Raw genomic sequence first — 26,145 nt, forward strand, 5'->3', positions numbered from 1 at the left:
TGTCTCCGGTTTTCCAGACGCTCCGGAAACGTGTCCGAGCCTCCGCCGCTCTCCGTGGGGAGGGACAGGTCCTCGCCGCTCCCACGGGATGTCCCACCGGAGCATGGCTGATTCCCAAAGGCACAAAGTGACCAAGCTTTCGACTCGTACACAGGTCTACATATATATATATTTATATATATATGTACACACACACAATTACATACATATTTAAATATATATATACACACACATATATATATATTTGGTTTGCATTTTCCTCTTTTTTTACTTTTTTTCCCCCCTTTTCTTCCCCTTTTAACTTAATGGTGTCGTCTCCTCTGAGGGGGTCTCTGGTATATGATCTGGAGTCTTCTCTACCTCCAAAGAGGCTCCTGGCTTCTCCTCTGTTGATGTAGGCTCCTCGGGTGCTTGAGATCCCTCCAGCTCCTGACTTTGAGCCTGGCTGTTCATTTTCTCTTCTGCTTCGATTTCCTCCGAGGTGGGAATGGAGTTTTTCTTTGGACGGCCTTTGGGCTTTGTGGGAGCTTCCTGCCCACCTTTCAGCACCTGGAGCAAAGGGATTTGCAGTCAAGATCAACTTGAACTCCATACCCTTTAGGTAGCAGGATGAGGTCTGCTCTGGGCCTCAAAGTCCATCTGTGATTTAGGCACCATGGCAGTTTCATAGAAATGCCCTGCATTTATAGAGTGACTTCACCCATTACTTCACACGAATAATACAAAACACAAACTATTCCACAAAGGACATCAAGAACAGAAGGACAGCAAGAACAAAACAAAATTCTGGTATAAATGGACACAGAGCACTGACATTATGCTCAGGTTCAGAATCCATCCCTTTGAAAACAGCTTTTCAGGAGCACATGCAAGTGGTAACGAACCACTTACCATTTTCTTCCACTTCATCCTACGGTTCTGGTACCACGTCTTCACCTGGAGCTGCGTGAGCCCCAATGACTGGGCTAAGTCCAGCCTAAGAGACAAGACAGACACTGAAATAAGTTGAGAGCAGAAAATCTAAGACTGTAAAGAGATACAGCAGTGAGACTGTGGAAGAGATGTTTACGTGCTCCTCCAATCTGTTGTTTCCAGTGCAGAGAGAAGTGGCAAATCACTGTGTATTTAGGATGCCCTGATGGATGCTCTTATGGAAGAAGAATATTTTCACGTTCATCGCCCTCTTCTAGGAAACTGGCTACCTCATTAGTGTTTCTCCTCTGCAACCACTGGGGAAAAGGAGCAAGCCCAAAAGCTTCACAAATTTGTCTGTCTTGTTTGAAACACAAGAATGGATTGATGCTCCACATGTGTTTTTGAAGGACAGAGCCACCAAAGCAGGCCTGCAATGTCTGAAGCAAACACGCGAGAACCAAGACACCCAGCATCAGTCTGCCTTTGAAACTGTTGATCTTTGCCTCACTCTTCATCTTCTCTATCTACGTAACAAGGATTAGGAGACTTTTTCACTTCGCAGGAAATTATGGCACATCTAAATCTATTAATTTTGAACGCCTTCTGCTATTACATGCAATTCAGAAAAGCTTATAAATTATTACTTGCATGTTTACCTTAAGGGTGTATGTGGCAAACAGCCCATAAACCTGATTCACCCTCCACAAAACTCCAAACTGTGGAAGCTCATCTGTAACCATTCATTATTTCTATATTAAAAACCCCAGATATGAAGCAAATTCAGCCCAGAGTTCAAGCCTTTATCCTACCCCACAGGTGACACACCGTGCATCACCAGACGCACGGTGGTGATGGAATTGCACAAGGGATGGAGCTGGAAGTGCTTGGAAAAGCCAGGCGAGTGCCGCGTCACGCAAGATCCGCAGGTGGGACAGCTCCAACGCAGGAGTCGCATTCCGAGGTGTTCTGGATTATGTGAACTTTCTGGCAAATATTTCTCAGGCTTTGGATGGGGAAACACATTTGCCAAGGCCAGGTTTTTCATAATAAAACTCTTGTTTCAGCTGGGCTTCTAGGGCAGTCAGACAGACTCTCATATTTACCGACACCCACACGCCCCACACCAACCCTCGCTCCTCAGGGATTCCAGCTTTGGAGTCACTCCGGACCCACACAACGCCTGTGAGATGGTCCCATGGAGTAACAGACACTGCGTGCAAACCTATCCCAAACATCACCCCATCGTTGCGCGCTCCTTCACTGCTAACGATCCAGGTGCTTCGCTTGCCCTCCAAGCGGCACGATCTTGTGTCCAGGCCAAAAGCAGCAGGAGTGGATGCAAATAACAACCCATTGCTTCACCATCACGTTTCCAGCCATGAGGTCACACAGAGACACTCTGCTTGGCTAACTCTTGCCCGAGCACCCATGTCTTATCACACTCTACGTGCTACCAGCTACGATCCCTTGCCACCCGTGTTAGCATAACCAGCATTGCCTAGGAACCAGGGAAAACAAACAGAACTAGAGGGGAAGTGGTGCCCAGACAAGAATTGCTCATCGGTCTTGAAACCCAACAAAGCCAAGGAACAGTCATAGCTCTAAATTAATTTAACAGCCTTAAGTGCCTCATCAACTCTGTCATCCGTGTAGTTTTGTGAAGCGCTGAGGAGCAGCGCAGGAGCATGAGGAGCTCCGAGACTGCAGGACGAGGATCCTGGTGATCCTCCAAACTTAAATATCACATCAGCGGGCTGACTATCCCTCGCATCCTTCGGTCACTGTCGGCGGCGTTTCCAAACTGTAGGAAGGTAATTACTGCTCCAAGTCACCAGTCACTATTAAAAGGGGCTGCTAAGGTAATGGCAGGAAACCAGAACGTATCCTGGAGGAAGTCACATACATCCTGCAAGGCAAAAATGACTCCAGGAGGTGTAGATTGGAAAAAAACTGCTCTGTGATGGACAGCTTGCACCTCCCTCCCCAGCCCAGCAAACCCCTACCTGTCCGGGGTGGAGAGATACTTCTGCTTCTGGAATTTCTTCTCTAAGCCCATGAGCTGGAGCTCCGTGAAGATGGTCCTGCTCCGGCGGGGCTTTTTCAAGCGCGGCGTGGGCTGCTCGGCCTCCGACTCGCTGCTGCCGTGGGCCTCGGCGGCCGGGGGCTCCGAGGAGGCCGGGGCAGGCAGCGCCCGGGAGCTGGTGGCTGCGGGGACGAGGTGAGGGACCACGGAGGGCTGCCTAGTGATGACGGAGATGAGCGGATAGGCCCTCAGAGGAGGGGATCCTGCCAGGGAGGAAGCAGAAGGAGATAAAGGTCAGCTCAGTAGCAATAAACGTATGTTGATCATACAGGTAGATGAAGACAAATAGATCAGAAGATTTTTTCCATCAGCTCTTAACTCTACATCTTATCCTAACCACAGGCATCAGCCCTAAAAGCACACCAGAAGTTCTGCTCCAATCCTTGCAGGTCAGGATGACAAATCCCAAACGTTAGAGGAAGATCTGATTCACATCAGACCTTCCAAATTCACAGCTACAGACAGATTTCTGATCAGTCTTAGCCCCAGGAAACAAAATAACCCTTTAAAGCTCTGAAATGAAATAGGATCACCTATGAGAAATGTGCACTCCTTGCAAGACTACCCTATATACAGTCTTGGGCAAGTCACCTTCTTGCTCTGTATCTCAGTTTACCTCATTTGCAAGAGGGACACAACCCTTGCCTACTTCGCTGGTGGTAAAACATGGATTAAAGCTTACTGTACATATATTTCTACAAGGTATTTTGAGATCTTCAGATAAATGGTGCCGGGCAAAGGAACATATTACACCAGCAGGCCAGATTGGGAAACTCTTAGCGTGAGATCACCACTAATGAAAATAATGATCTCTAAACCTCAATGTGTCTATTTTAGTGAGCAATTCATCATCGGTAGGAGAAAGGTGTTGCCACTTTGGCCTGCTGATGACCTATATTCCTTATCTTGTACCTTGGAGTAAAGGGACCTGGTCTCATACGTGAGGTCCATGGGAAGCAGCAGCACACAGGGTACATGGGAATCGTGCAGCTCCTTGGCCATCTCTGCCCCACAACCAGCTATGTGCAAAATCCAGCTGCTCGTGGAGCCAGCTCGGAAAATTGTTGCTAGGACACTCTGCATCTTAAGTCTCGTTTTCTCCTCCAAGTCTGCAACACCAAAAATCAAAACATTTCCATTAAATTATTCCACTTAAATCACCCAGGAATTACATGAGAGATGAGATCAGAATTGCTTAGCCAACCTCTGACTTGTGTAAAATGCATCTATATTTTCTTTCCGGGGATTTTTTTTTTTTTTTTTAAACTGATGACTATGCTGATCTACAGTGTCAGCAAATAACCTGGGCCAAATTCTGCTTTGATTTACCTCCTCGAAGACAGCATAAATCAGGGCAGAGAGCTGCCCTTGGCTTTCCCTCTAATTCTGCCCTCACCGAGAGCAGCTGGTTACACAGAAGGTACAAAACGATCTGGTCTTGATAGTCTGGATCACTGCTCTGCTTCACAGAGCTACTGTAGATAGCCTGCAAGGGGACAGGCTCCAAGCATCCCAGTCCCAACCAGCTCTCAGTTAGGAGACCCAAAACTGATGCTGTTGCCATTAAGAAACAGGTCTAGTTTTACTATCTACCCTTACTCTGCTGTTACAGGGGCTGGTTCAAACCCTTCCCACCTGCCAAACCTGAAAGTTCACTCCTCTCTTTGGACACGGGTGGCTTTTTGGCACCAGTTTGCTGGTTAACTGATCCTTCTACCCTCGCACCCCCACGTGTTTCCAACGGGGCTCTCCAGAAACCGCAAGCTTGCTCAGGACTAATAAATCACTGGAGCTCAGAAACCCCTGCAAGGCTCCCAGGGACCAAAACCTCTGCAGAAAAAGCATTTTACGAGAGACTTTCTCCAAGGGAGGTCAGCAAAGGCTATTTGATAGCAGAGCAATCAAGGATATTCGCTTTCCTGCATGGCATGGGAGCAGCATGTGGGACCGCTCGGGGGGAGAGAAGGGGAGCTGCAACAGTCCCAGAGCCTGAAATCTATGTCTGTAGGAGAGGAAAGTCTCCTCACAATCAGGTAGGTTTGCTCAGGTGCAGGTTTTCCAGGATTGAGCACCTGAAAGAGGGATACTTTTCCCAAAGCAGGCAGCTGGGACCTGGCCAAGCGCTCAGAGAAGCTCAGCGGCTGCTTATTTTTGGTGCCCACGTCAAGACATTTACTGGCTTGCAGCGCTTCAGTGCGTGTACTGGTTTGCAACTGCTGAGCTCCAGGTGGTAAATACATCTGCGAGGCTCTTGACACCCAGTGTCTTGTATTTGTTTATCATTGGTGATCATTAAGAAAAGCCTTTGCTTATGGTTGGCACCAACTGTAGCAACGGTGCTCTTAGAAACGATCATAAATAAAGAAAGCATCTGCTGACACTGATATAGGAGTATAAGGAACTAAAGTATCAGCTCCATGTAAGACCTCATCATGCAGCTTTCTGCCCAAGGCCTATGCTTCATCCCCCAAACTAAATATTCAGAGAGATTTTCTCTTATTTGTTTCCTTTTGCAGCGCTGGCACAACCAAAAGGGACAGAGACTTTCTCCCATTTTCACCAAGAGGTTTCAGCCAGGAATGTGTTTCTCCCATTTTCCCTGCGTCCCAGGCACTGGATTTGCAGCCTTAAACACTCCCTTTCTACGGGTGCAAATGAAAGGGGTGAAGATCCAGGCATCCCTGCACAAGCTCCAGATCCAGCTCCACGAGCAGGAGTGGAGACCACTTGGTTTTCAGCCTGTAGCCAGCTCTGCTCAGCTGCTGGCAGGTTTGGATTAAACTTCTTATGACCACTGGGTATGATGCAAGAGGCACAGCACCACTGTACCGGATCGCATTGCAAAAGTTTTAATTAAAAGTAAATACTTCAAACACATCTTTTGTCCTTCTTCCCCCTCCCCGTCTTTCTTGGCTTCTTCTCAACCCTGGCAGACACAGACTAGAGGGAAGAGAAAAGGGAAAGCACTAATTAATTGCACTGTTTGACCGCCGGCAATGGCAGAAGAGTTTTCCCTCCTAGGCAAAATCAACTAATTCTGTTTTGGAAAGAAAGAAAAAGGAAGGAAAGATTTATGGATGAGCTGCTCTTGGCAGGCCTGCCCTGCTCGGAGGCAGAATGAAAGCTCGCTCCGAAGAGGCTGCAGCAAAAGGTAAATAAAAGAAGAAAATGAACTTAGGACTCAGGAAGATCGATAAATCTGCTGTCTCCCAAGTGTCAAAACAAAAGGCAAGAGAGAAGGAGTTGAGTTTGTTTAGGAAAAAGACATTTTCTGCCCATGGAGCAGGCAGAAGGGAAGCAGCAAGCCGCAGAGCAAAGCGATGCTCTGGATCAGCTGGACCACAGACCATTTGGGCTTTGCTTTAGCAATGCAGAGTGCATCAGGTTCCTCCTGAAATCAATGTTGAGCTCCACACCAAGCTCCATCCGAGGCCTGGGAAGGACGTAGAGACAGAAGGGAAGAGACAAGAAGAGCAAGGGGCTTCACAGGTTCATTGCCTCCTTGCACCCACACCAATAACCAATTCTCTCCTCACTTTTTCCACCCTTCCCATAAGACAACTGCATGGTGGATATGTATTTAGAGCCCTGTCACAGGATGGAGCTTTTGCCATATTTTGCTGTGGCTGCTGCAGGGGTGAATTTTATTTACTGCACGTCACACCTCTGGGGGTTGTGAGCTATCATCTTCGGACACCTTTCTCCACTAAGGAGAAATTCACTCATAAAATAACTATTTAAAGATTCCTTTTCCATTGCATTTTCTTTCCTTGTATTTATGACGAGCTCCAATGGAGGGAGAAGGTATTAGAACCAAAGCAAGGCAGAACTGAAGCTTTTAAATAATGGCAGCAGGCAGCCTTTCTGACAAACCAGAGGCAGAACTTGATGCTCCAGTTTTTCGGGAAGTAGGTCCCCTTCATCCATCAGTCCAAACTGGGAAATTACTGTGCCTGAACACACGGGACAGCTTCTCACCTAGAATAAATCAGGGGAGATCTTACAGGGGAGGCTTAAATGAAACAGTGTTTAAGGAAAAAGATACTAGAGCCTCTCCAAATGCTTCAGGTGATGGAGCTTTTTTCCTACAAGGCCCTTTTTCTTTGGTTACAGCTGCAGCTAAGCAGGAGCCAACGTCTGTGCATATGAGCAGAGGTGAAGGGCACTTTCTGGGATGTTTTAAAAGCTTCCCAAAATAGTCCCGAGATTCAGCCCAAGTGCACAGAGCCAAAATTTCCATGGGAATCATGTGAGACCACGGGAAAACACAGGGCCTAAGTGCAGGGCTGCAGCACTAGAGATACTCGTGATGCTCCAGGAGAGCATTCAGAGAGTCTCCTCGCAGCAAAGCCCAACTGCTCCTCATCAGAGATCACAGCTACAACTCGCACCATATCCCATTTCCAACACATCCTGCTGTTCCCCATGTGCTGGGGCCCTCAGACCTCTGCTGGAGCCCAATTTAAAAGCCACAAGTGAAATTTCCTCAGCACTTGGGGCTGTGAGATCCAGGCTTTTTTTTTCCATCCCCATTAGCATTTTATCAGCATAATGTTCCAGGGTAACTTCTACATAATAACAGTAATTAATAAGTTTCAATGCAGCTGAGGCATGCACGCCAGAGGCCTTCACAAAAAAAGATAATTAATACTTACTTAATAACGACATTTGATATTTATATTGTGCTTTTTTCCCATCTTCAAGGCACTGTGCACTCAGTAGTCGGCCCAGCATAAATGAGGAGCCCAAGAAGCTCCCTGAACCAAAACACATCTCACTTCCCCCACCAAGGGGAGCCCTGTTGAACCTTGTCTAAGTTTTTTCCTGAGCGTAGGAAAGATGAAGGAAGCACCACCTGGGTGCTCCAGGGTGTTCTCCTCACACACGTCTCTCCTTCCAGACTGTCTGGCAAGCAGAGGAACGTGCCAGGACCTTGTCAGATCCTCATCGAAGACAAAAATTTATATAGAAAGAGGATCATGTTTTCCTGAAGGAGCACTTAGAGAATCCATTTGGCCGACGCTCACAAAATCCCTTGGAGGGAACGTAACAGCGTTTGGGCTTAATTTGTGGAGAATGGAGCAGATAAAACACGTGGCACTTCTCTACTTTAAATTACCTGGCTTGCTTTTTGGAAGGAAGCCTCCCTTTACTCAAATCCGTACTCTTAGCAAACCGAGTGCGGATCGGAGAGGGACTACTCCTTGTTCAAGTTAAAAGGAGGAAGCACTTTCTGGGATCCTTCATCTTTAGCAGATGATCCCTTTAAATGCTATCCAGGGGAAAGGAGATGCTCTGAAATCCAAGCAGGATCAGGTCCTCTAAAAAACCTATGGGCCTGAAGCCATCACAACTGGAACCAGCTCCAAATGGAGGGCGGGTTTGGATGTGAACTTCCCATCCTGGGACTCGGAGGGAGGTTTAAGACCAGGCCACATCAGTCCCAGAGAAATAAACATGAATATGTCTCTAAAAACCTCTGTGCTCCAGTGATGCAGGAAAGTTACTGGGATACAAGCCACCAGTTCATTTACCATTTCTGTACCGAGGGACATTTTGGCTCCATTAAACCAACTTCAATTGGAAGACCTTCTTTTTGGACTAAGTCATGCTAAGTCCTCCAGCCAAGCGTTTCCTCCGTTACCGAGAGTACGACTCAACTCTAGAGCTCGTCACTCGTTGGACCCAAATTTAGTAAGCAAACTGGCCAAAGGATTACAGAATCAAATAGCTACAAGAGATGGATTTACAGGCAGTCTCTGGTCTCATCCGCAGGGAGAGGAGGAGAAACTGCATCAAGACAGCAGCTCTCGGGGTGTCTAAGTTTGGACTGCAACAACCTTCTGTGTTTACAGATGACTGGACATCTGAGGACGCTGGGGAGATGTGTAAGGTGGCCAAATTTAATCCCCCATCCTACTGCAGCATTTCCAGATGGTCAAGGAGCAACACTTGAATTAGATCTAGAAACGCATCAGAGCTGAGAGGGTGCAGATCAGTGGAAGGATAAGTCATGATCCGTTGTTTATACTGTCCCCTAAGTATCTCTTTCTGGCTGCCACCCAAGACACAAGTCTATAGAGACTTCGGTCTGACATATTATGGCCATTCTTATATCCTTACATGTTTGACAAATCAAACTGCCTTCTCTGAGGATTTCACAGTTTTTGTCCAAGTTCAAATAAATAATACCACGCATGCATAAATCAATCGGTCCTTTCCTTCCTGCCCTGTTAATTATTATCACAGCATCCATAAGCAAACACCAGCTTTGGACAGCTGAGAAGCAGCACACACAAAAGCGCTCTTCAGGTTGCACCAGCCCACCCTCGTGTGAGCCCCAGCAAAAAGCTTGCCATAAATACCACTACCTCTTCCTGCTCCAAGTTTATGAAACACGTTGGTGAATGAAACACGGGAAGGAAGAGAGGTCACTTGTTTCTAAACACCGTGTGGAAAATGCTCTTTGTGGCGGGACAGCAGTTCTGCACTTAGAACTGCAGACACCCTGGCTTGCCCTCAAAGGGGGCTTCAGAAAGCACCAGCACCAACCCAGAAGAAACCTGTCACGTCTTGGCAAAGCCTTTGCCTCTTAAAATCATGGCTTAGCATCTCAAGAGTTGCTCTATTAATAACTCAGCCCCGCCAGGACACAGAGAGCTCTGAGCTGCATATATGATTCTTTGATCTTGCATCTGCCCCAACTGAGAGAACACTCATCTCTGTTTCCTCTACGGACAAAAATAGATTTGGTGGACGATTTGGCCGAACAGCTGCACAAACAATGCAATTTAGAGGGATGCAAATGGCACAGGAGCGAGTTGTGTCCAACCTGCCCAGCCTTCATGTTTGCCAGTTGGGTCGGAGACAGACCTCTTGGGGCTGGGTTACAAAGGAGAAACGCAGAGAAGAAACGGAGCTGAGTGTAACAACCACCAGAAGAAGCCTGAAACACCAGTGCCACAACGAACACCTTGGAATAAGGATTTCATCATACGATTTCTTCACTGCTCCTACCTGCAGGCATGACTATCCAGCAGAGAAATTGGGAGGAGGGGTTAAACATCAAACAAAACATCAAATTATTTGGTGGACAATCCCGTGCCCAGGAAGGACATGAAGTCTCCTAGAAGCAAGCGAGATGTGCCATGCCAAGTAGCATGCACCCTACGTGACCTGCTGAAGGTGGCCTTGAATACCCAGAAGACAACCCCAAACAGATATAGATTAGCGTTAGGGTGGAGACTGTCTCTAACTCATCACAAGGGTTTAAATGAGGTTTTATAGAGCTCAAAGCCTGCTAGCTTCAGTCATGAATTACTGCCATCACGGACAGCAACCTTGCCGAGAACTTGCTTCCAGCACATCCAACCCTGAACTGCAAATAAGCCCCTCTAACACTGTGCCCCATCGGGGCTCCAGATGGATGACCCTCTTGCACCTTGAGGTTCAGAGGGCCTCAACGCAGACCTTGAGTTATTGCCCATCTTGGCTTTCCATCAGCAGGGCCATCCATCTCCGCTTCTCCTAGGGCACCCGTCACTGAGGAATGCAGGGCTGCCGTGCTGCTCAGGTGCACCTGAGCTCCCCAAGCGCATGCAGATACCAATGACAAAAACCCACATGCAAAGAGCTGGGTGATCTCCTCCTGCCTCCGTAACCAGGGGTGTACGATCCCCATTGACGCTAGAACCAACTCCGGAATGCGGCCCACTCTGGAGAAGCCACAAGATTATTTATCACAGATTATTTATCTTGCACCTCGCTAAACCCATTTCCCATTAATAGACTATTCAAGCACCGCGCTGAGAACCCTCTTTTGTTTCTTACGTTTATTAAATTCCTTAACATGCCATTAATGCACGCGTTGAGAGTGAAGCAACATGCACAGCCTGTTATTGCGCAACGGCCTGCTTCCACCAGAGCAAACAAAAATAACATTTTTCAGCTTTTTTTTTTTCCCTTTTTACTATTTTTTTAACCCAAGGAAGATATTCTGCCACAGCTGCTAGTTTTTCCATGGTGATGGTCTAAAGAATTAAACGTGCAGGGAATATTCTTCATGTTGCTCAAGCAGCGGCATCGCCAGACCCCTCTACCCGGCACCGCTGGGATGAAATTCATCTTAGGTCTTGCATTACCACATGCTTCCAGCAGACAGCAGAAGGGACTCGCTTCACTTGCCCTGGGTTTGATATGCTTTGATACGAGGGCTACAATTTTATTAGCTAATCTGGCCAGATCATTTCACGGAGCCACAAACATCCCCTCCAATCAAGAGTCCTTCTCTACATCTGCATTCTCCTTTCTTTAAAAAAAATCACCCTATGCAAGCAGAATCCTTTAATTTAGGCAGACACAAGATCGCAAATTATTTTGGGTCTGGCCCTTCATTAAAATAGGATCAATACAGAAAAATAAAGAAAAAAGATTCGAGGAGCTCTGAATCAACCCATCTCAATTCACAACATTTCTGACAGGTAACACATTCCTCCTCCTTCCCAGGCAAAGGGGAGGAAACAGGAATCTTTAAGGAAAAAGCAAAAATCAATATTAAAACATAAATTTGGACAAGCTGCCTTTGCATGCAGCGCAGAGAGGCAAAAAAGGCAGTGTTTTCATTCCTTTTTCTTCTCTGCAGGTCACTTCATTAAATCACTGTGAAGAAAATACACTCCCCCCCAAGACGTTAACATCTCATTTCCAGCGCGGCTTCGGTGAGTCGACCAAATAAAAATAAATGCCTTCTACAATAATAAGGCATATCATCCATCGTCAGCATGTAAAACGCTGTCATTAATCATAGCAGCAACCTACTTATTATGGGGATTCATGCGCTGGCAATACAAATGCTTATAAAACAGGGGCTCCTTTCATAATTCCCTGCCCTTGTCTCTCAATAGCTCAGAGGATTAACCCTTTTACAACGAGGGTTGGGCAAACTGGTTTTGCCTAATTCCAAACCAACTTGACGTCACGGGTTCGAAAGTTCGGCCTGAACTCAAACACGGGCAGATGCAGCGAGAAGGATGGCAAGGAAAAGGGGGGGAGACGCGGAAAGATGGCCAAAAGAGCATATCATGAAATACAACAGGATGAAGACAGAACGGGGAAAAGAAAATCTTGTAAAGGGTCAAAGGATGCATAAAATGTGCTAATTTGACCCCTAGAAAGCAATAAAAACGGGTTGCCTTTTGCTGTGCACTACATCTCAACACCACTTGGGTGGGAAGCTCTTCCTTCCTGCAGCTGGCACATCCCGACACGAACCGGGGCTCAAACGAGCGAAGATCGGGGACCAGCGGGTCTCTCCTGCGATGCTCCCCGATATCCCACAGACATCCCAAAACCTCCAGCTCCGGTCAGATTTACAGCATGATGCAATTCCTTCTATTTTTATTATTATTATTGGTACTCCTAAACACACCCCAAACTTCTCGCTGTTTATGCAGTGCTGTAAAAAGTGAGGCATTCAAATGACGAAAAACCTTGCAGTCAGAAACCAGGTTACGTATATATATATATATTTTTTTTTTTTTCTCCCATGCAAAGCAACCCCAGAGCAAGAACTTTTCAAACGCTTAAATTAGCTTTCCCAATAGGGTAAATACCTCTGGTTTTTATATCAATGCCTGGAGTGTTAATACGAGTCGCAAACAAATCGCGCCCGGGAACTCCAACGCGATCGATGCCGGCAAACGCGCAACAGCAACGCTCAGTTTTTAAGCATCTGACAAGCGATTTTAACGCGTTTTCCACAAGTTGGGACATGCCTAAAGATTCCAGTAGGAGAAGGAAGGCAAGGAGCAAGGAAACCAGGGAGGGCCATGGGCAGAAGCAGCCGGTTCTCATCGAGGTTGAAGCCGCAGCTACGTGACTAGAGCCACCGAGTTTTCACCACAGCGCTTCGGAAACGCACGCAGACCTAAGTGATTCGGCTCTTTATGGAAAAACATGGAAGAGATGCCACGCGAGATGGCACACAGGGCAAGGAGTTGAACGCCCAAACCAAAGCCAATTTGCCCAGCTTGGAGGACATTAAAGGCAACTCTGCTGGGAGCAGGCGATGGATCGGGCTCCGTCTTTCATTTTCCACACAGCTGCCCAGGGGACAGAAAACGAGGCCCCCTCGAGCCCGTCGGGACCTCTACGATCCCTCCTCAGTTACCTTTGCTGCCTCTTCTCATGCTCCTGCCAGCCAGCTGGCCTTTGATGGACAGAAATATATCCATAATATCAATTTCCACGACATCTCTTAGCAATAGACAGGTGCTACGGTGCTTGGGCACCAAGCTGAAAAGTCTCTGCATCAGCAGCAAGAAAAAGGGTTTCATTAAAGCTGTATAAGTAATAATAATAATAATAAGATCTATCAATCTGGGGTTTCATTTTTGTTTTAACATAACTTAAGTGCTAAACTACCTTATAATAATGTGCTTTTAAGTGTTTACAGTTCAGGCATAATTGAATTGACTCATTCCGGCCCCGATCCAAGCGTGATTTAATTGACTTCAGTGGGAGGCAGATTGGGCTCCGAGTCATTTTAACTAAAATAATCCATCAATCCGTCGGTCCTCCCCCACCTCCAGCTCCTTCCCATCATTTAGGCTCATTCTGCCTTTTTTGCACCAAAGGAAAACCACCTCGTTGGATTTTTAGCACGCTCTGTCACTGCTTCATTGAGGATTTTTCTCCATTAGCCACACAAATAAAAGCAAGCATGAGCCCTAGGCCTTCCTGACTTCTGTATTTCTGACTTTTTAATGCATTTTTGTTACCTATTCTGCTTTTAGCTAGGGATTTGTCATGAGAAAATATCACTGCGGTTAATTTTGTCCCCAGGTTGACAGATTAATGTCACAGAAGACCCTATTTAAGCAACCACAAACATGTCACCCATTTCCCTGTCTTGTAAAAGAGACAGAGGTGCCTTTTACTAAGGCATCACGTGTACTTACACAATCTATTTTGTTTTTTATGTATATATGCAGGCAGCAGCGTACCTATGTATGAGACAATGATAGGGCAGCAGCAGGGTCCTGTTCTTGCTTCTACATTCACTCTGAGGATATCTAGTTTATATATATATATATATATATATAAAACCTCTCAATTGATTTGCATCAGCAGAAAAACTGGCCATTAATTATCCTATAACTTGTTATAAGATTCTTATTACTAAATGTCTTATTAATAGGTCGGTTGCCAAATGGCAAGTCAAATAACTGAAGATTGTTAGCACCGAAAACTGTCTCATATTTTGAGGAAACAGCCTAAAACAAGAAGCAAGAGGATCCGAGGTGCAGGGAAATACAAGTGAACTTACAGGACAAGACCCAAGCCTACATAGCTGAATGGTTTTATGGTCACCAAAACGTTGCTTCTTCAAATCTCTCAGCTATAACTGCCGCAGATACGCGTGCATTTTCTGTCACTGCATTTTTTAAAGGGGACTTGAGCCTCGTTACATGGGATTTTGTTTAAAAATGTTCCTCTTCCTTCTTGCCAAAAGGGAAAAAAATAGTGCAAGCTTGCAGGGAAAAACTAAAAATCAAAAGGGAGAGTTGAAAGGAAATGGAGGAGCATGGTTCTCTAGAGAGACACAGAGGGATTGATGCCAAGACCCCGATTACGCTCCCATTTTTATTAAATCTTATCCCGTAGCTAAACTCAAACCTTGAACATCCTCCTGGCGCAGGTCCCAGTGGCACTTGCCCACCCAGGGGGACACGACAGGACGAGATGATAGTGAGGGTCACCCTGTCCTTGGGGTCCATCAGTGGATCCCGTGTCCAGGGGGCACAACACCTGCCGGGAACATCCGCAGCCGGCACCGCGGAGCCGCGCGCCGGCCGAGACACAGGAGGAAAAAGGTGCCAAGAAGCAGTCAAAACCTAAAGCTAAATAAGAGGAAAATGGAAAATATTAAGCATTTGCTGTGTGAGCCAGATCCTAACACCAAATTTATACATATATTTTAAAAAGATGTCATTGAAACGTAGCTTGAGGAATTTCACATCACTCAGCGAGGAGCAGAAACTTCTCAGCTCGACTCTTGCAGAAACAGCCAATGTGCCGGGGTGGGAAATCCATCTCCAGCAATTCCCTGGACAGCAATACGACCATGAGCTCACCCTTTATAGGGTAAAACACGCTTGGAAACCCATGCTCTTCTCACATGAGGGGGACAGGGCACAGGGGACACCAGCTTGTCCTGGGGATCGAATTCATTTGCAGCCCTAGCTCTGACCTATGCAGATCATGGTCCTAAATCTCCAAGGAATTATCCTGGTCTAGCAAAGCATCCGCTCATATCAGCATCCAAGGTGTAGGACACAATTGTACGGTGTAGGACACAATTTTCCCAGTGGAATTCCACATTCACCAATACCTCGTGTCCGAGCATTCCTCGGCAGCGCTTAGTCACATTTAACCGCAGCGCCGATGACTCTCCACACAGTTTTATTGGAATCACCACAGTGTGATTCCTTGCTTTCCTCCATGTAGTTTGGCCTTTCACTAATTTGCTGTATTCACTGTTAACAGAAGTGAGATACACGCAGCCAAATTCAGTCCGGAATCCAGATATTTCAATTAGCTCAGTATTTGGACTTATTTACAGTTCCTCTAAGAAACTCATTTGCAAATTCAGACTCTGCTCTGGCTCTGCTTCTGAAATACCACCTCTAATATTGGACAGAATCTGATGTAAAAGATTGGCAGCCGCGTCTCTAAATACACAGTTATTATTAGTCAGCTCGTTATTATTCTTCATATGTCACTTTTTTGGCATTTCTGAACTACGTTTTCTGCTAACGATCTCAGAATACATAAAACCAAGGCTGACGCGCTGAAAAACGCCAAGCTCAAATTAAATTTCATGCCCAAGCTTCAGCTGTTCCGGATGAGTCCACGTTCAAAGCCCACAGCATTTGGTCCGTTTACCTTTGCATAAGCTGATTTCCAGCACGACGGACACGCGAGGACCTTCATGCAGGGCTGAAACAGAGGGGAAGTTAATTTTCAAGGAATTGGGACAAAACTCAAACTTTCCATAAGTTGCATCTGCATAAATCCTACGCGGGGGTGGTTGGGGAGGGAGACGGATTTTACAAGACTGTAAAATCAAATTCTGACTTTTCTGGGCTTGTAGGAGAGTGCTCCGAAACATCAGCCCTCCTGGGGAGCCTGCATGCAGCAAAGCAGTCTCTGAATTACCTTAGTGCGAGTTTGGAATACTCGATATCTTCCTTAATATTGGGATCAGACTCATCCAGAGAAGGAATACTTGAGATTTCTCAGGATTAATATCACTTTGCCGCTAGTTTTTGCCACTCAGCTGCAGAATTTTACTGATCAGTGTGAGCTGAAGCCAATAAGGATAGGGAGGATAGGATTTTTTGCTCCGTGTATTTGCCCAAATAATCACAAGAAGTGACCACTGCAGCAATGCAGATTTCTATATAAGACCCTCACAGATCTTAAATTTAAGCTGGAGTTTACCATATAAGCGAGCGTATTCCTTTGGACCTGCTTCCTACCTTTGGGGTCTTTGCGGGACCTCCTGCATCCGCAGCTCCCGAGCATCCATATCCCACCGGGGACCTACGATTCCCCAAAGGATTCACTGCCGGTAGGAGACTTGGCACCCTCAGGTGTGACCCATCCCAGAAGATATTCCCAACCGCATCGCATTGGGTTTATTTAAGCGGATTAACCCAGCTGTTTCGCTGCAGATAACAGGCACTCTGCTCTGCAGCCTCTACCCCTTCCCGGTTCCTTTCCCACAGCTTCCCGCTCTCCCCCAGGATCCCCGTAACAGGATCCGCTCCATCACGGGGGAAAAGGTTCGGCAAAAGAGTTGAGCCAAAGAAATGTCTCCCCTTGCTCATTTTAAGTTATGCCCCAGAGCAAATCCAAAGCTTGCCTATTTCAACGGGCAAAATCAGAGGGATTCTTGTATTTTTGTGAGGTCACTTAAATAAAACCTGAGCTGTCGCAATTAATAAATCTCCTTTCTCACCGTGGTGCCCTAAAAGGGCTGAGAAGTCTGACCAGAGACCTGAAATATCGAAGCTCTCGCTTTACTGAGCAAGAAATAATTTCCCAAGGCCCCCCAGTGTTTGCAGAAATTGCTTGGACTCATCCAGGGAGCAAAAAGTCAAATAGATCTGGAAAATGGTCTCATATCAAAGAAAAAAAGAAACGAAACAAACCCCAACGTATAAACGAAACAAAACACTTTGAGGCAGTCGGGTCCCAACTTCATCTTAAAATAAAACAGCAGGAGAAAGGCTGCAAGAGTTCAAGTTTTGACCAAGTTGCATATTAGATCTTTTAACATATACAATTATATATTAAATCACCAAATTACATATATTAATTTTTAGACACACGCACATATATAAATACCAAGAACCTCCATCATGCAAATATTGAACAAGGTCCTACTCGCACAAAATGAAACAAAACAAATATTTTAAAAAGCCTGAAATGGTGATTTCAAGGAAACAAGATAATTTCTGCAGTCTTCCTTAAATACACAAACTACACACAAACCCACAAACTATCTAGCAGACCAACCGGAGTAATAAAGCTTCAAAAAGATGTAAATGAGCTGGGAAATTAAGGCTGTATCCACTTACAGAAGCCGCTGCACTTTAATTATTTAATATATGTAGAGCAGGACAAGTCTCATTAGCACTTATGCACTTGCACAAGTGGAAAAAAAATGCTTTTATCCGAGCAGCTACATCTCAGAGAGAACCACCACCAAAATATACCGATACAGGGCATCTTTATACTCATAAAACTACATTCACGCAAGGTGCCTTTTTGATGCAATTTTTTCGGCGAAGGAAAGAGCAGCTCCCTCCAAACTGAGATATGCAGCAGTAAAAGGCTGTGCCGCAGAGCAGATCTAAATTGCAGCGACGCTTGCAGGGATTTCAGCTATAAATCACGAGGAAACTTTCAGAATTTGTGTTTTCTGCTGTGCTCCGGAACAGGTGCTGGCAGAAACGCGCGCACACAGACCACAAATAATTCTCCCTACCAACTTGGCTAAAATAAACTGAAGAGTTTTTAGTTCCCTCCTAAAACGGGCAAGGAGGCTCCTGTTAATGTAGGCGTCTTAAATTGGATACTTTGGGAAGGATATTCAAGACCCATATTGTTCATTAGCAATACTTAATGCTGGGGGTATCACGATCATGGTGTTTTTTCCTTCCCAAGCACGACTGTCCAGGCTTTTATTTTTCAAGGAATCTTAATTACTTGGATAAACACGAAATATCTTTAGTATGACCTCAAATATACTGCCAATATCCAAATCCTTTGATTCTTTATCCTGCCTGGACCTACAAATGGAGCTGGTTTTTGAACATATCGCTCAAAACAAAGTTAAAACAACAAAAAATCCTAGAAATCTAATTAGAATAATTATAGACCCATCTACATGTATTTTTTTGATCTAAAATTTATAAAGTGGAACCATTTTCTAACTGGTTTTGTACTTTTGGCCTCCACTCAGCTTGAAATCAAGCCTAAGGTTTCTCAAACCTTCAAACGCCTCTATAGCAAAGCGAGAACCACATACATTAGTAATCATTACTTATACGACTTAATTAGATCCCACATAATATGAAAAGCCCATTAAATAATTAAATATAATGAAACTAAATAAATAAACAATATGTTCTCACTAAGTCATCACAATCCGAAGAGCCCTAATCAAAGCGGTATTAGCAACCCTCCAAAAATATTTGTGTTTAAATAGATTGCTATCTACTTTTTGATCCTAATAACTCTGAATCTGGGCAAGGGTTTTGTAACCCGCTCTAAGTACATTTTGGCTCAATAAATGGGGATTTTGGGCTTTGCCACGTGCTGCAAAACCCTTTCCAAGGGTCTTTTGGCCCCCCTAGCCCGCTCTACGGGGCAGCTTCGCTAGCCCAGCCGCACATGTTGAAATATTTAGCGCCCGCTCGCAGCCAAAAGGAGGGAATATTTTCCTTTTTGGTTACCAGCATTTTCCAGATCTCTTTGGTTAACAAAAAGGATGTTGCTAAAGCGCCGGCTGCGCAACTCGAACATCTCCCAGCTTTCAGCTTCAAATAAATTATCTGACTGTCCTGACTTCAAACAAGATGTAAGGACTAGTAACTCTTTAGCCCACAAAAACACCCCCAAAAGCGCCCACCAAAGGGGCCAAGCGTTCCCAGAGCCCGTCCCAATCCACCACAAAGGGATCGCGGATGCCCAGGCAGCAGATTACACACCCGAGCTCTATATTTCTGCAATCTTTTTGGTCCTCTAGTGCTTTCTTGTAGATTTGCATTGGTTATTTTTAGAATTCTTCAATTTTAGTTCTCTGCCTTATTTCGTTTCTTAGACAACGAGAAAGAAAATAATAAGAAAAGCAAATAAATAAACCCCAAACCCGACGCACACAGGGCTTTATTGCAACCACAGACGTTGCAGATGGACAGTTTGCAAATGGGGACTTTTTGTCGTCTTTTCTTCTCCGTCTTTTAGCCCCTCTCTGCCTTTCCCTCTTGACCAACGCGACCCCATGCAGCACATCCAGCAGCAGGAACCCATCCTAACGCAGGGACACGGCCTTGGAAACACCATCCCGAAGGAAAATCCCTTAAAAGCTCCCAGAAGCAAACAGAAACAATGCCTTAATATAGCGTGGCTGGGGAGAGCCCGGCCCGCATCACTCGGTACCACCTGCCGCATTATCATGGGCTTATTAATGAGCATTTAATTAATATATTCCTTTGGTAAGGCTTTCCATGCACAACACAGAGCCACAAGGTTAAAAAGAAACCAATTTCCACTCTGGACCACGCTCCACACACGATTCCTTCCCCTGGCTCGTAGCTGTGTCCTAATCGGAGTCTCCCATCAGCGATGGGCCTGCAATTTTCAAACACAATTCAAAGCAAAACGCCAAACGGACGGCGCTCTGCAAGAGGGAAAACGGCATTTTGTGACCCTGAAATATGCATTATTTTGCCCAGAATTACTCCTTTGAAAGTCTTCCTTCCAACAGTTCAGATTTGGTGGAAGTTGGAGAATCGACTGAGGAAACCGAAAGTTAGAAACGCAAAGGGGTTTTGAAGCGTTATAGGAAGGGCATAAATGTGGAGAGCTACGTACTGCACCTGAAAATTAGATTTCCTACAAAAAAATAAAAACCAAAACCCAAATTCCATCATGTAGAATACAATATAAGAGTTAGATATTCCCTTTTACTGTGTATTGCTAAAAGCTCCTAGGAGACTGATCTGCTTGAGATATTTAATGAGCAGCCCCAGCCCAGACCCCCTCGATGATCCCGGCGGATTCAACCCAGCGGGATGTGTACGGGGCAGGATACTCCCTTGCTGCCCGTAAAACCTACGGGAGCATCTCCACCTTCCCCGTTAGCCTAACCCGCTCCAAAAGACACACGGATCCGCGCAGGTTTCCGTGGATTACAAGGCCGTTAGATTTTTCCCTGCTCCCACTGGCAGCGATGGGGAGGCCACGCGCATTGGCCAGGCCCGCACGGGCTCCTCCGCTCTCGCACAGGGCGCATCCCAGGGAAGAGGCGAGCGGAAGCGCGGCCGGCTCTTCCAAGCGGGAAGCACTGGAGATGCCGGGGATCCCGGGGGGGTCTCTTACCGGCGCAGGAGAGCAGCGGTTTGGGCCGCACGAGCAGCGCGGGGCAGCCGGAGCACAGGGAAAGTTTCTCGAAGTAGTCGCACGTCTCCTTGGCGAGGATCTCGTCGATCATGAAGGTCTTGTAGCGCCTCCTGCCTGCGCGGGCGCGGCCGGGCGCGCCGAGCCGCGGCGGGCAGTGCATGGCCGGGCCGGGCCGCCCGGGACCGCCACCGGCACCGGGGCGGCAGCGCAGGGGGCTCCGCGCCGCCGCCTGCGCGCTCCGTGCGCGCTGCGTGCGCGCCGCGCCGCTATATAGCGCGCGGGAGCATCCCCTGCGCGCCCGCCCGCGGGCCGCTCCGCCCGCGCCGCTCTGCCCTCCCCGCCGCGCTATTTTAGGATGTGCGGCTTTTTTTTTTTTTCCGGGTTTGGTGATTTGCTTTTTTCCCCCCCTCTTTTTCTTCCTTTATTCCCCCCCACCACCTTTTTTTTTTTTTTTTTTTTTTTTCGGAAACCGCCTTTGGGTTTCCCTTTCTTTCCCCCCTCTTATTTTTACCCTCTTCCAACCCTCTCCTCGCAATTTAAGTGGCGACATTAAGAACGCGGCGGCAGCAAATTTCCTCCCCACCCGCCAAGCACCCGAACAAAAAAAATAAAACAAAACCCCCACATATCCATATATATATATATATACACACACACACATATACACACACTTTTTTTTTTTCTTTTTTCTCTTTTTTCCTTTTTTACACTCACTCTTTCTGGGCTCCCGCAGCGGCTGCGGCTCCCCCGTGCGCAACCCGGAGCTTTTTCCCCGCCCGGCGCCGCTTTTGCTTTCGCTGCCGGCTGCAAAAAGAGAGGAAAAAGGGGGGAAAAAAAAACGAGGCTGCTTTTGTGGAAGGTAACAATCATATTTCACTCTGCAGTACCGATTATTTAACTTTTTTTCCCCCTCTCAACTTCTATTTCCACCTCCCTGTTTTACAAAAAATAATAGAATAATAATAAAACCTATAAACTGTCTTCAGTTTAAGCACGGTTTCTTTTTTCCAAAAGCCAGCACCCGTTGGTTGCAAACTTCACTATTTCTACCCATTTGGAGAGCCCCAAAACAACAACAACCAAAGTCACCCGCTGTCTGACGACGCTCCAAGCTGGAAGAGGGACACGAGGGGACGCAGCCCTTCCGATGCCGCCCTTCAAGGGCGCTTAAAAAGCTCCGTTCGTGGTTTCTAGCAACCTGCAGCTGCAAATTATATTAAAGACAAAACCAAAATATATTTCTCATTAAAAGCCAGCAGAAGGGCGTTCTCACCTAAAGTAAATCATGTTTCTTTAGAAACTTTTTTTCTTTTTACTCTAATAAACTAAGGTGATTTTACAAACAGGAATTCAGTTAGGACAATAATAATTAAGGAGTTCAAGGAGTTTTTTACTCAAGCATGTCACTATTTTTAAAGCATTTACGCTATTCCTTTAATTCCTAACCCCACAACAAATATTTAAGATTTCCCGACTTCATCATTCTAGGAATACTCACTTAAGTCAAGCATAAAAGAGGTGTTAGCAATGCACTTTTTCAGACATTTCGGTTTTTAATTGATTTTAAATTAGCCATAAGGCAAATATCAACTTAAAACCTGCTGGCTCATAGTCATTGCAAATATGTTTCTGAGCCAGCTCCCGACTGCAAGCCTGGAAGAGCAGGAACCAGCAGCATTTTGCTCCATATCCCGATCCCAGCCCGGACATCAGGAGGGGAGGAGACCATCGTCTCGCCTTGTGGCTTAGGCACAAGCAGCCCAAGGAGCAGGGTCTCTGCCCATCCATGAACAGTCACTTTTGTCCCCCTGGAAAGGCTTGAAAATTGGGAATATGGGGCTGATGCCACCAGGCTTCACAGATCCCCTTGCAGGAGCCTGGGGGGACAAGCTGGCAGGTGGAACAGGGGCACAAACATCCCAGAGAAATTTATTAAATACATATATATTTAAGTGGCCAGAACTCCGTGGTGGTTTCTGCTCTACGAAACACACGCTGGCTGTCAATCAACCCAGGGCTGCTTTGGTCAGGAATAATCAGGGGTTTTGTTTCCAACATTAATGAAGTGGCTGGAATAGCCAACATCTGCCAAGGAGCCTCAAACCCTGCGCAGCTGTTGGAGCCCCCGTGCTCCCCGGCTCGCAAACGGGGGACGTAGCAGAGGGCAGAAAGCCAAAGATGCCATAGGAGAGCTGGGAGAATGGTCAGAAAGGATGGGAATTTCCCCATTGGAGTTTCTGGGGACAAATTTTATTCCCAGCCCCTTCCATGTGGCACTGACCCTGCTGATGCTGTGCACTGGGACCAGCCACCACTACGGCACCTGTCTTAAGGTGGTGGTTAAAGGCTCAGGAATTCAGGCACTGCAGTATCACCACGTGTTTTACTTAGGTAGAATCCCAAATACGTGGCTGCAATTAATTCCAGCATTTGTACAGCTCCAGGCACACTGGGATCAGCAGCATAACACAAGGAATCTCATCCAGAGCATTTACAGACCACTGCAGGATTTGTGTTCAAAGAATAAAAAAAACACATCCGCCTTTTTTTTTTTTTAAAAAAAAAATGTGCCCACTTAGTCAAAAAAAAAAAGTGCCTAAGCCTCAGAGCGCATTGGTTATTGTCCCAAATTCCTTTTTCCTGACCCAAAGGGCAGAGGTATCTTTCTCAAGCCCCCGACATTGCCGCATTTCATCACTGGAAAACTCTTTTTCAGATGAAACCCAACGCCCTTTGAAAATACGGATACACCAGACATAACCAATCCTGTTAAACACCAGCAGTCTGATCTTACGCAAATGCCTTTTTCGGCATGATATTGGGTTTGATACCTGATCCAAAATGGGGGGCAGGAAAGAAAAATCCGTGCGTAGCAAGAAAGAGGGAGGCCGGTTTTGCTCAAGGGACCAAGTGCATCCAGAGGCTACAGATTTAAGGGTCCCAATGCATGAAAATCTCGGAGTAAAAGATGACAACGTGAATCTTGCAAAAGTAAAGGGTGTTTCTGCTATCTGCCCACTGCCAGAGCAAATGGCCAGTGCTCAGAAGACCCTCTTTAAAAACAGGAGAGTAAAATCTCTCCATGCACGCAGGCAATTAGAGAAACTCATCGAGCCCCTTTGGCTTTTGCGCTCCCCTGAACAAAATGCTGAGAGCGAGGGCATCAGAGCCGCTTCTCCACCTCCTGGAAGGCATCTGTAAAAGCAGAATCCTGCAGCAGAGCAGAAGGGAAATTGCAGAATTAGCCAACGGCAAACTTTACCTTGGCCCCTTTGCAGGTGGCAAGAGGACACTGCCGGGCACCCAAGGGCGCAGTGGGAATTGCAAAGCACGGAGGCAATGGCATGCCCAGGCCATTGCCACCAAAACCAAGGCAGGTTTTGTCCTCCGTGCTGGCTGGAGCCGTTTCCATGAGCTCACCGGGGGCGTTGCCGTGCCACTCTTCAGGGCACCCAAGAACGTACCCAACCCCATGGAATAAATCATTACGAATCCCGATGCAGACGCGCTGGCAGAACCCAAGGAATTTAGGGAGATGTTGATGGGGTGGCTTTGCTTTTCCCGGTGTTGGATAGATACCGCATACACCCGAGGTTATGCCAAGAAACATAGGCCATCTTTCAGCAAGTGGGGATTTGTTTTTTCTTGCTATAGCTAAGAGCCCAGAATCCGACTTGTAAACTAGGGCTAAGGAGCTTGGGAGCGGCAACCAGGAATGCAGAGGAGCATCCCGTCATCCGGAGCAGGAAAATGCATCGATGGGAGAGTCTGGGGGCAGTTTTGGGACAAGCCCACTGCTGAGGAAGCAAAGAAAACACAGGAGATACGAAAAAAGGCAACAGGCCCAGATATTAATGGGATAAGAGCAATTTCTCCATGTCTACCAGGAATCCAACGTGCATATTCTGTTTTTCCTCACTCTTCTACCCAAATCATCATCCTCTCTCAGTGAAAAGCAGGACACCTATATTAATACAGCCAAGACGATACGAATACCATTAAAATCACTTTTCTAGAAGATTCAAGGCCAACAGAAAGGGAAAGCAGCTGATCTCATGACAGCATCAGTGTTGGGGACTGGAACATCTTAAAGCTCCCCTCATTTTTTGGCATGGAAGGTGTCCCAAATCTAATACTGCCTCACTCTAAGCCACACTCCAGCCTCATTTGGATGGGAATCCACATCTGAATTCAGACAGCTTCATCCAGCTCTGCCTAAGGCCAATTATTTTTTGCCCAAGGCTTGCTAGGTCTCTGCCAAGCCTGACAGGAGCACATTAAAAAAGAAAAACCAAGTTATTTCATCTCTTTCTCCAAGAAGGACCAGGATGTTTTGGTCAGATGCTTAATCCTTTATTCACAAGGATTATATCTGTTTGTTTCCTTTTCATTTTCTCCTACAAGACGATTTACCTGGAAGCAGAGAATAAAAAAGCCCCAAACCATTAGAGCCAAAGTATGTCTCCAGTCTCCATAGAGACACCAGAAAAACACTATGATCATGTGGGCTGTACACAAGGAGCCTATTCATAGTGGAATGGGTGGCGTTCCAGGACATTAAGTAATTTTGACAATCTGCCACTATCTCAGCCTACAAGAAGCCCAGAGGGAGTTATTGATGCCATCAAGCGCTGATCTTTATAACTGGTTTCTAGACAGGCTTCTTCATTCCAGGCTCTGCACGACCCCACATCCAAACCTACTGATGCATCTGAGCACAGCCATGAGGAAATCAAGGCCACCGTCCTCACAAAAAGCCCAGGTGCCTTGAATACTTCAGGGTAGCCTTGGAATAAGTGACTTAGCCCTGAGAAATGACCTGTCCACATCAATGTGGTGTGGAAGAAGCAAACGTGTCACACACAGGATTGCTTAATGACAGCTGAGGTGCTCACAGGCTTCAACCACAGCCCTCAGCAAAGCAGGTTCTATCACTGCTCATCCCTACAGTGCCAGGCTCTGCCTCCTGCCCCTTCTTGGGTGCTTCCAGACAGAGCTTTTGGTACCCCCCTGCTCTGGCTAGGGACAAGGCCTGTCCCCTAGCTTGGGATTCAGACAACAGCACGTATCCACGAGGAATGGCAAGAAATCAGACACAACTCCGCTGCCATTCAGCGTAATGGGAACATTAAACCCACAGCGCTGCTAAGACCCTGGTGCCATTGGGTAAGCCCGGGAGCTTTCACAGGGTTATCCATGTAAGTGGGAAGCAGCACATCAAACAACTGGTGCATAGCTCCAAGCCCCTCACATTTAAGGACCATCTCCAAGCTCCTTAACTCAAGTTTCCCAGTTTTCTCCCTGGGTAAATTTATCTCTCCAGCTTGTTGCAGACAGTAACAAGAGTAGTAGAAGAGCATTTTTAGCCCAAAAGGGAGAGCTCTGCAGACTACCCAAGAGCTCACTTATGTTAACTACCTTCTTACCTCCTGCTTTGCTACCAGCCTGCTGTG

At 46.4% G+C, this 26,145-nt stretch overlaps 1 protein-coding gene across 1 annotated transcript; it reads right to left on the reverse strand.

Annotated features, from left to right (window-relative positions):
- Positions 1–284: 284 nt before the first annotated feature.
- Positions 285–20,860, reverse strand: BARX2 (BARX homeobox 2). Its single transcript, XM_010219485.2, has 4 exons — positions 20,672–20,860; positions 2,919–3,201; positions 892–976; positions 285–549 (listed from the first exon to the last, which is right to left on the reverse strand). The coding sequence occupies exons 1-4, from the start codon at positions 20,850–20,852 to the stop codon at positions 298–300; spliced, it is 801 nt and encodes a 266-aa protein (XP_010217787.2). The 5' UTR covers positions 20,853–20,860; the 3' UTR covers positions 285–297.
- Positions 20,861–26,145: the final 5,285 nt, after the last annotated feature.

The sequence above is a fragment of the Tinamus guttatus genome, unplaced genomic scaffold (genome assembly GCF_059628265.1).
Source record: "Tinamus guttatus ecotype Peru unplaced genomic scaffold, ASM5962826v1 Tinamus_guttatus_pri_ptg000143l, whole genome shotgun sequence".
Lineage (NCBI taxonomy): Eukaryota > Metazoa > Chordata > Aves > Tinamiformes > Tinamidae > Tinamus > Tinamus guttatus.